This window comes from Coenobita brevimanus, chromosome 105, assembly GCF_032717465.1.
Source record: "Coenobita brevimanus isolate Jiangsu-jjx chromosome 105, ASM3271746v2, whole genome shotgun sequence".
Classification (NCBI taxonomy): Eukaryota; Metazoa; Arthropoda; class Malacostraca; order Decapoda; family Coenobitidae; genus Coenobita; species Coenobita brevimanus.
The window spans coordinates 11,820,077-11,831,301 of NC_137058.1; the positions used below are offsets into that span (position 1 = coordinate 11,820,077).

General features: G+C 40.3%; 1 protein-coding gene across 1 annotated transcript; it reads right to left on the reverse strand.

The window, feature by feature from the left end:
• Positions 1-5,025: 5,025 nt before the first annotated feature.
• Positions 5,026-10,569, reverse strand: LOC145416301 (uncharacterized). Its single transcript, XM_080285303.1, has 5 exons — positions 10,515-10,569; positions 9,105-9,233; positions 7,984-8,172; positions 5,627-5,745; positions 5,026-5,171 (listed from the first exon to the last, which is right to left on the reverse strand). Exons 2-5 carry the CDS (start codon positions 9,211-9,213, stop codon positions 5,124-5,126), a joined length of 465 nt encoding a protein of 154 aa, XP_080141429.1. The 5' UTR covers positions 9,214-9,233; positions 10,515-10,569; the 3' UTR covers positions 5,026-5,123.
• Between the last annotated feature and the right edge of the window lie 656 nt (positions 10,570-11,225).

Sequence of the window (11,225 nt, forward strand, 5' to 3'; positions counted from 1 at the left end):
TAATAAGTTATAATGAAAAAGTCTTTACTATAAAGTATATGAAACAACAGGAGACCTTATAATAGAATTTAAAAAAAAGAGGGAAAAATATAATCCAAGGATGTGCTGCAACATCTGCATACATGTTCGAAGAGAGAGAGGAAATTTATTTAGATGTAAAGGAAACCCTGAAATTAAAAAGACATGGCAAACGTTTGTGATGGGAGACATAAAACTTAAGGCAAGTACAAAAAAGAAAGGTTGGGCTGCTGTAGATCTTGGGTTATTAGAATTCTTGAGAGGCTCTGCTGGTGAAATTTAAGGTGATTAATGCCTTCCTTCAATACAAGCAGTGTAGGAAGTGGATTTAGAATGGACCATATGGTGAAACAAAGAATGACACAGAGTTTACCTACACTGACACAATACACGCCTTACAGAGAGGAATATAAGTGCACTGAAAAGGCATAAGTACGACGTAAACAAGAAGAAAGAGGTGTTACGTGGTACCGGATCTCAAAAGAGGCGACAGCTTAAGCCAATGTGAACAGTCAGTTCTTGTAGCTGTGAGAGAGAATTATTTTGTTAGCTTAAATATTTGCAGTTGATGGATGAAGTAGATCAAGACAAAGGGCAAATGAATGAGGAGTTCATAAAAACAGGTACCGAACACCTGTACAAGTAGGAGGAAGAAAACTTCTAAAGAGGAACAGTAAACTTTCTGGTAGTACAAAGGAATTTGGAAAGAAAAGTAAGAACGTTATAGAACAAACAAGAGCTCACAAAACATCAACTGTACAAAGAAAATAAATAAAAATAAAAATAACAGAAAAATGAAGATGTCCCGAAGTACAACATGAGGAGGGTTGAAATTCAAGGAATTGTGAAAGTCAAAAGGAAACAGGTGGAGGCTTGGCATGGGAAGAAACCAAATGTCTCCTCCGAAAGATCCTACAGAAGGAAAAAATATATATCTAAAGTGATCTGAATAGAATATTTTTCTTTCAAATTCCACTGAATTAATATTATGACTGAGGAGCCAGTCCAGGATATGGAAATAGTGGACATAATAATTCCCAGCAATACAACTAAAGTAAACATAGTGTTAGCAGGAATGAATATGTATAAAACAGAAGGTGAGGACGATCGCACCAAGCATCTTATTAATTACCCACTAAATCACCAGGCACCATAAATTGGTTATATGGTTACCACCCAGCATAGTAAATGGTTTCCTGGTGTACAGGAAACCATTTGGCTTGTCACTCAGTGTAGAGTTATCCACAGCCAGAACGAAGAAGAAAGGGTGAAGGAAAACGGAAGAGGGAGAGTAAAGTCACCTGCAGGTAGAAGGATGAGGAAAGAATGAAGGAAAGAAGATAGAAGAGAATGCAAGGAAAGAAGGATGGGGGAGAGAAAAGGGCAGACACCTGACAGCAGCACTACATCAAGCGAGTGGATGGTCAGTGCCCCCACCTACCACAATCATTATTATTATTATTATTATTATTATTATTATTATTATTATTAATTTCTTATAGTCGGACTCTGCCGCTTAATACCAACTCCCTCAAAATATGACTTTCATTCTCTGCTTCTCCTCCTGACCTTGATTCCCTCCTCCTCCTCCTCCTCCTCCCACACACCAGAATTCTCTCTCTTTTCATTTAGCTTTTCATCTAAACCTCACTCATTCTCAGATTTACTCTTCTTACTAATAATTCCCGAAACATTAGCACGTCTGACACTAACAATCACTCCTGTAATTGGCTGAATGGTAGATAAGGCTGGTGAATTCAGGAAAGTATTTCTTAAGGTAATGAAGTTATTATATATATATATATATATATATATATATATATATATATATATATATATATATATATATATATATATATATATATATATATATATATATATATATATATATATATATATATATAGATAGATAGATAGATAGATAGATAGATAGATATAGATAGATAGATAGATAGATAGATATGATATATATATTTATATATATATATATATATATATATAGATAGATAGATAGATAGATATAGATATAGATAGATAGATAGATAGATAGATAGATAGATATATATATATATATATATATATATATATCTGTCTATCTTTCTCTCTCTCTCTCTCTCTCTCTCTCTCTCTCTCTCTCCAGTATATATATACTTATTTATATGTAAAAGTACGCAGCTCAGTTCTTCATTCTTTCTTAATATCCTTGGGTTTTCTTAGCTACGAATCTTGGAAATGTCAAACTACCACCCTTGCAAAATGTCCATCCAAGAGTTTAAGTGTACTAAACTGACTTCGTGTTTTCGTTACACTATGCAGCTGTTGACTTTGTTTAGGGGTTATTCGCCCAAGTGTGGGGTACATCTAGCATGGTTGGGGTTCGAGTGGTTCCCAAGATACAGTTCTTCTAAAGATAGTTGAGTCAAAGGCTTATCGTTTATTAACATCCCCTCTCTCACTGATTCCCTTCAACCCCTCTCTCCTCTCTGCAAAGTTGTATCCTTATCTCTGCACTATCGCTATTTTAGTGATTTTCTGAAACATCTACTTGCAGCCCTCGTCCATTTTGGCAGGCGCGTAGCACATTTCTGGCAGCACACTCTCACCTCTTCTCTGTCCAGCTGTCTAGTGCAAGAGTTACCCGATTCTTTCAGTCATTCATGTATACAGCAGGTCTACTCCGGAACTTCCGTCTTCAGCCTGTATTTTCCTTTATGACCCCATTCATATCTCAGAATAAATACATCTCCAGTTTTGCAATGTTGTGTTTCTTTCCGTGCCAAGAAGAACCTTTTGGGTTGATAGTCTTTGGTCCTTTCTTTCTTGCATGAGAAATAACGTTTTCAGTTGTTTGTATCTTTTACTTTCATCTCATCCTTTTTATAGAAGGGTTCATTTTTTCTTATTCCACAAAACACCCAGAAGTATTTTTCCATGTCTCTCCGAACACTCCTACGTTTGTTGTACAACGTCTTTGTTCGCCTCAGTGTGACAAACTCGAAGCAGTCGACCCTGATGATAATATATGTGGCCGGGTAGTGTCGTCATTGCCAGTTGCTGCGGACTCATCACACTGATTTTCAAAGTCCATTGAGAGAAAAACCGGAGAGACGACCGGGCTCTTCATGGTGATTGGTCATCCCACGGTTTCGTTTCCAAAGGCGCCTGGATGGCAAAATTGTCTAAGTTCTTGACACCTCGTGCTCCCGATCATTGCTGACAATGCCAAAGCCATCTGCTCCATCGCTGCTGAAGATTAAGGACCATGGTGACAGAACTCGTCTTTGTGGTTTAGAAAGAGGCTGGTGCTGGTGAGGGACCCCATCCCGTAGCGTCACCGATACAGCCGGGCAACTTCACTAACCGGTTATACGCACCTCACGCAGCTCCTTCCCTATCCATTGAAAACAACGTGGTAGACTGCACGATGGTAAACTACTAGCAAAAGATTTGAGTTGGTGTCTCGTATTTCCAGTTCACTCACTTAGTTTCAATGGAACACTTTTCATCTGATCCCTACCAAAGAAACTTCCCAGTGTGGCTGCACTTGATTAGTATAGTTCATTTGATGACTGGAATGCACAGGTTTCAGCACCAGACAAAGCAGTGTTCCCTTAAAGAGGTACCATTAAGGGTTATGTTGAAAAGGGAAATATATATATATATTTATACATTACCGTTCCTCAGAGTTCTTGAGGAAATGAATTTATTTGATACCTTTTATCACTTAAATTACCATTATTCAAAACTGGGTAAAAAATAATTATGATCTGTGTATTAATCAGGTAATAAAACAATGTAAGATGCTGCTTTGGATTTATTCTCACACACACACAGTATCTATTTAGATTTCAAGAAAGCATTTGACACAGTACCACACCAAAGACTTTTATGGAAACTGTACCATCAAGGAGGAATTCGAGGCAAATTATTTTGTTGGATGCAAGATTTTCTCATAAAAAGAGATATGAGAACAGTACTAAGGGGAAACTACTCATCATGGAAAGAAGTGACTAGTGGAGTACCACAGGGTTCAGTGCTGGAACCAGTCATGATATTAGTGTACAGTATATAAATGATATAAACAGTAACACTGGAAATGAAAGCTATCTGAATATGTTTGCAGATGATGCAAAAATACAAAGGAGAATTACTAACACAGACTCTTGTAAAGAGCTACAAGAAGAATTAAATAAACTCCATGAATGGAGTAATACATGGCAAATGGAATTCAATGTGGACAAGTGTCATGTAATCAAGTTTGGTAAAAGTGGAAAAAGACCTGATTGGGATTATACGTTAGGAAATAAAACCCTACACACATCAGAAAGAGAGAAGGACCTAGGTGTCATTATCAATAACAGACTATCTCCAGCTGACCACATCAGTGAGAAGGTACGGAACATGAATACACTGCTTGCAAATATGAGAATAGCATTCACATACATAAATGAAGACATGCAAAGAAGGATAATAACATCATTCATTAGACCAACCCTGGAGTATGCATCAGTAGTCTGTAGTCCTCATCTCAAAAAACACATACAGTAGACAAGATTGAAAAAGTTCAAAGGGCCGCTACAAGATGGATACCAAGCTTAAGGGACCTAAGCTACGAAGAAAGACTAAATAAACTGAATCTACCAACACTACAGGATAGAAGGAAATGAGGTGACATGATAATGCTATATAAATGCATATCAGGGAAGGAGAAAATAGACATAAATGATTACTTAACATATGGGGAAGCATCTGCAAGAGGACACTGCAAAAACATGCATAAGAAGAGAGGTGATAAAAACGTAAGGAAATTCAGTTTCCCAAACAGAGCAATTGATCAATGGAATGCACTACCGAATGAAATAGTGTGTGCCAAAACAATTCACAAATTTAAGGATATGTACAATAAATATGGTTTAAGACACGGGACAGTACGAGCTTGACTCATTCCTGTAAAGATACAATTAGGTAAGAATTAGGTAAGAACACACACACACACACACACACACACACACACACACACACACACACACACACACACACAGGATGGAGATAGGTCCTTGTTCCGGGTTACGAGCGTTCAGGTGGGTTCAGAGGGTTCCATGTGTTCAAATAAGAGGAATTCCGTTATTGAAGCACTCCTTTAAGTGGTCATACTGTGGGAGAAAAAGAGGGAGATGGTTATCGGGGTAATGCATCTTTTTTTTCAGGTTAGAAAAAAAAATAGAGTATAGGGAGTTGTGGATCTTTTTACAGGTAAGAGAGAGAGAGAGAGAGAGAGAGAGAGAGAGAGAGAGAGAGAGAGAGAGAGTTATAAGGGTTATGGATTTTTTTTTTCAGGTTAGATAAATGCTATATGTGTTATGGATGTTATTTTCAGTTTAGAACAACTACGGTGTAACACTTAAAGTAAAATTTCTACAAAAGAGTGATAATGACATTGAAAGTAAGCTTCGTATCATAAGACATATTTTTATTATAATAAAATAAAACTTCCAGACAATCTCTCTCTCTCTCTCTCTCTCTCTCTCTCTCTCTCTCTCTCTCTCTCTCTCTCTCTCCATCCTTCCTTATACCCATTACATTTTATATATCTATCTATCGTACTCACAGTGCCAAGCTTATCCTCTATACAGATGACGAGCTCCGGGAGTACTAATTTCATGTCCACACCGACGATGACTTCTGCCAAGACATCCAAAAGTAGCGGACACGAACTTATTGCGTCGACTGTGGAAGGGGAGAGGGTTGATTAGGTCAGGGGATTAGAGAAGCTGCCTGATGTTTAAAAGGACTCAGGGTAGAGCAGGACAGGGCAGGGTGATGAAAAGAATTGCAGGGCAGGGTAATGTAGAGGATGATAGGACAGGATAATGTATAGGAAGGTAGGGCAGGGTTACGTATAGGAAGGCAGGGCAGGGTATTGTAAGAAGGCATCGCAGGGTATTCTTGAGGAAGAAAGGGCAGGGTAATGTATAAGAAGGCATCGCAGGGTAATGTATAGGAATATAGGGCAGGGTAACGTATAGGAAGGCAGGGCAAGGTAAAATATAGGAAGACACGGCAGGGCAATGTATAGGAAGGCAATGCAGGGTAATGAATAAGAAAAAAAAGGCAGGGTAATGTATAGAAACGCAGAGGGGAGTATGAATATATAGGAAAGCAGGGCAGGGTATTGTATAGGAGGGCAATGCAGTGCAGTGAGTGGTAGTTTAATGGAAGGAAGGGCAGGGCAGGATATTGTACGGGAATGCAGGGTATGGCAGGGTAGTGTAGAGGAAGGTAGGGCGGGGCAGAATAATTTAGAGGATTTAGAGCAGGGCAGGTCAAGGCAGGTGAGGAGAGAGGGGGAGAGTTGGAAGGGGGTGTGACTGGGGGAGAATATATCTTTCTCACACTTGTATTTTAGGAATCAGTGTAATATCTTCGTCATCGTCATCATCATCATCTTATAATTATCTTAACTCTACACCACACAAACGAAAACAAATGAGCCAGAAGATTAACAGATTCACCATACCACAAGTAAAAATATATTAGCCAGAAGAATAAACACATTCACCACACTGAATGACTTGAATAATCCAGTTTGCTAGAATAAACAAAAAAAAATCTAAAGAGAAGAAATTTAGTGAATACAAAAAAAGCCGAGGTGCTGAGGTGTAATAGACATCTGGAGAAGAACGCTAGGTAAGCTTGATCGGGAAAGATTTGGAGTATATGAAGTGTTTTACGTATTTAATGGTGGCCAAAGAAGAAGATGGAACTAAGGGAACTGAAATCATTCGTAGGATAGTAGAAGAGGCATATTAGCGTACCGTGAAGCATGTGGAAGTGTGGGTCGAGGCAGGAAAGCAATGTGACCCTGACAGTCCTGTCTGGATGCAAGAAGCGATTTTTGAATATCAGGGAAAGAAAAAGGGTGGAAGCTCTGGTGATGATGTGCTCCATGTATGTATGTGGAATTAGATGACGTACCACAGTGTGATTGGGCATTAAAAGAGCGTGATAGACCAGGAACGTGTGAGGTTAGGCATAGTGCAGTGGAAAGGGCAGATCATGGTATGTTATGATATAAACAATAGAGAGAAAGAGTGGTAGGAGATTGATGAAAGCATACTGATCTGAAGTGGAGTGAGTGAGGGAAATGATGAAGTCTAAAAGATTATGGAAGGATAGTGTTGAAACAGATTTTCATCTCTAGAGGTCTGACCATCCAGGAGTGTGAGAGGAGTGTATGGAATAGAGCAAACTGGAAAGAAGTGGCTTATGGAAGCACGACCCTGCAGTAATCTATAAGGGCAAGAAGTGAAGCAGCGAGGGTCAACCGTGAATAAAAAGAGAGTGAGTATGAAAAAAATTTAAATGCTTTACGTAGACCATTAAACACGACTGCAGCGAAACAAAATGAGAGTGACAGAATGCTTTCCCCTTCTTTCCGGCATCACAAACCTAGAATGAGTAACATGTGAGAATAGAATAAAGCCATATTACCTCCACCATAATAACAGAAACCTATGGTATTGGAGCCAGAGTAAAACAGAATCACATAAAATGAAGGTATGGTATGAAAGCCAGAGTATAACAGAATCAGATAAATTAAAGCTGTGGTATGGGAGCCAGAATAAAACCCAATCGCTTAGCATAAAGCAAGGATATGAGCGCCAGAATAAAACAGAATCACATAAAATAAAAATATGGTATGAGAGCCAGAGTAAAACAGAATCAACTAACATAAAGCTATAGCATAGGAGGCAGGATAATCACATAACATAAAGCTATGGTATGAGAGCCGGAGTAAAATAGTATGAAAATCAGCGTAAACCGGAGTGACACTATGAAAATCAGCATAACATGACAGCATGAAAATCAGAGTAAAAGAGAGTGAGTATGAAACTCAATGTAAATCAGAGTGACATAAAAATAAAATGACGTTGAGATAATCAGTATAAAACAGAGCGACATTACCGGTAATATCAGCGAGAACATCTAGGTTGACCTCCAATCCCAATTCTTCGGCGCAGATAGGCAAAAATTTCTTTAAGATGGCCAGCATCTCATCGTTTAGGGGTCCGGTGAGTATCGAAATGCGCATGTAGCAGGTTCTCAACACATCCATGCATTGATCAATAGGCAGCTCCTGACATACTAGTTTGACTGTAGAGAGTTCGGAGAGAGGGGTTATTAGAGGCGGGGAGAAAAGAACGAGGCAGAGAAGGCATCTGAAAGAGGGACGAGGAAGGAGGGAGGCAGCGGAGGAAATAGGAAGGACGGAGAAAAAGGTAGAGGAATTGGTAGACAATTGGAGGGTGTGAATTCTCTCCTTCACCTATTGCTTCGGCTATGGAGGGTTTAGGAGAGTGTTAGTAATGGGACAGGGAAAGAAAGAGGCAGAGGAAGAACGGGAAGGACGGAGAAATAAGGAAAGGAACGGAGAGGCAGAGAGAGAGAGAGAAACGCTCTTCTTTATATGGTGCTTTGGCTGTGCTATGGTTTGGACTTTAAGGCATAGGAATATAAATCTTAGTGTATTATCTAGTAAGTTTCGGGTAGATTCGACCCATTGATTAATAATACAGTAGTGCAAATAAAGCAACTATTTTATACTAAGCTTGTGTCCGTATGAGAAAGAACCTGAGTTAGAATGTCTCCGAAACTGTCTTTAAACTATCTCCGACGTGGGTAATGAGTGAATGAATGAGTGAGATCGAGTACCCTTGGAGTATGAGTGAACCTGCATGGGGTGAAGCGAATGCGAGTGTCACTGGGAGTTAATTAAGACTGAAAGAGTGGGAGTAAATTATAGCAGAAACGTTTTTTAAGCTGCGTTACGTTTCGTGCCTGTGTGAATGACGTGCGTCAGTGAATCAATAAATACCATAAATAAAGCTGAAGGGATGCAGGATTGTGTGTGTGTGTGTGTGTGTGTGTGTGTGTGTGTGTGTGTGTGTGTGTGTGTGTGTGTGTGTGTGTGTGTGTGTGTGATACCAGCGAGTGCACGAATGAATGTGGGAGTGAATATGTATGTTATTACGAGAACCAACGAATACGAATGACAATCAGATAGCAATCAAAACACAACCACTCACCTAACGCGGAAATATAAATCTCAATATCGACGCATTGCAGGAGAATCAGTGCTTGACATCCTCCGGCCAGAAGGCCCACGACAAAGAGGGCGAGAAGGGCCGTCCGCATGATGGTGGTTGTGGTGGTGCCTGTAGGGGAGAGCGAAAGAAAGTGAGTGTGGGAGTGGGAAAGATAGGTGAAGGGAGGGAGAGTGGATAGTGAGTGGGGAATTGATAAAGTCAGGAGAGGGAGAGTGAAAGATGTATGAGAAGTGAGTGGGGAAGTGGTAAGGGGAAGGGGAGTGGGCGATTAGTGAGGTGTGTGTGTGTGTGTGTGTGTGTGTGTGTGTGTGTGTGTGTGTGTGTGTGTGTGTGTGTGTGTGTGTGTGTGTGTGTGTGTGTGTGTGTGTGTGTGTGTGTGTGTGTGTGTGTGTGTGGAAGGAATATAAAGGGAGGGAAAATGGGGAATTAGTGAGGAAGTGTGTGAGAGTAGGGGATTAATATAAATCGAGGTAGAGTGGGGAATGAGTGTGGAAGTGGTAAACCAGGTAAGGGGAGGGAGAGTGGGGGATTACTGGGGAGTCAGTGGGGAAGTAGTAGGAAATGTAAAGGAAGGGAGAGTGAGGTATGAGTGGGGAGTAAGTTGGAAATGGAGATAGAAAGTGGGGGAAAGGTGAGCGGGGAGTGGAAAATTAGTAAAACTACATGCTTATATTCCTTTTAACCTTAATTTGTCCGAGATTTACGTCCTTTTGCAGCTTAGTTAATGCATCTCAGTCATAGGGTAAGGCAAAGTTTCGGCACTACATCCTTTCTCTGGCTAGCATCATGTTCTTGTGTTAACCACTTATTGCAAATCCGCATGCACGATGGAGACATGAGAATTTTAAGTCAAGGCAGAGTAAAATATTATCAAGCGAATCAAAGATCAAACAACTTCCAGCATATTTTTTTTAAATTTCGTCGATAAAACTGTTTTCCTGTTAAATGACGTATACCGGATAAACAAAAAGAAACGAAATCTACTTAGCTTTAGGCCATCAAGTGAATTTTGCTGAATATTACGAAGAGGCAATATGGGAAGAAAATTATGGCTAGAGATCTTGAGAGAGTGATTAGCAAAGCGCCATCGAGATTTTATCCCGCAAATGTACGCATTTATACTAACTTATGTTGCTCTAGGATGTGAAGTCGTCGGTTTTCTCTTACTTAATCAAGACTTTTATCTAGTTCACTGTCCCATTGCAAAAGAAAACCAGCTGGTTATACTACGAACTTAGTAAAAATGGCTTGGTAGTAGTGAAAGTATAACCAGTTTAACAGATATTTTTACATTCTTTCAATATGAGAAGTGCCCAGAGGTGAAAAAATCTTAAGAGGTAGCACGTATAAAATGGGTTGTATCTGAATTAACTTTACGAATGAGGTTACCTGATTCTTCGCTGTGGAAGGGAAGGTGAGTGGAGTGAAGTGCAGAGGTGTGGATTCCGTCTTATTGAGAGATGATATGAGGAGTGTGTAAGGAGAGAGGGAAGGTGGAATGTACAGAAGTAAGGGTGAGATAGTGTGGGGAATATGGTGGGGGGTGGAGGGAAGATGGAAGATGAGAGGAGGAAGGAGGGGACGGAGAAGGGACGTAGCGAGTTTGATGGGGGTGGGGGGACGGTGAGAATGACAGAGGAGGCAGGAGAGGGGGGAGCAGAGTTGCCAAGGACCTTTAGATAGGAAGGGAAAATAGTAGGGAGCATAACGGGGTGTGGTGAAGGAGAGGAGGAAAGACAGCGAAAGGGAGAGGAGAAGGTGTGTCGTGGAAGCCGACAGACAAACAGACAGACAGACAGAGACAGAGACAGAGACAGAGAATGTGTGTGTGCGTGCGTGCGTGCGTGTGTGTGTGTGTGTGTGTGTGTGTGTGTGTGTGTGTGTGTGTGTGTGTGTGTGTGTGTGTGTGTGTGTGTGTGTGTGTTGATTTGCTGTTAATAGTTCAGAGTTACTTTGTTCCCAGAGTGCTTTAGCTCAATAAAAACACTTGGAGAAATGAAATTTAACACACACACACACACACACACACACACACACACACACACACACACACACGGAGAGAGAGAGAGAGAGAGAGAGAGAGAGAGAGAGAGAGAGAGA

Bases quoted from the DNA above. Each gene is read 5' to 3' on its own strand.
- LOC145416301 (XM_080285303.1), bottom strand. From the start codon at position 9,213: ATGCGGACGGCCCTTCTCGCCCTCTTTGTCGTGGGCCTTCTGGCCGGA. The intron at 8,173-9,104 runs GTGAGTGGTTGT...AACTCTCTACAG, and splicing joins GATTTATATTTCCGCGTTAG to TCAAACTAGTATGTCAGGAG. The intron at 5,746-7,983 runs GTAATGTCGCTC...CCCCTTCCACAG, and splicing joins TGTTCTCGCTGATATTACCG to TCGACGCAATAAGTTCGTGT.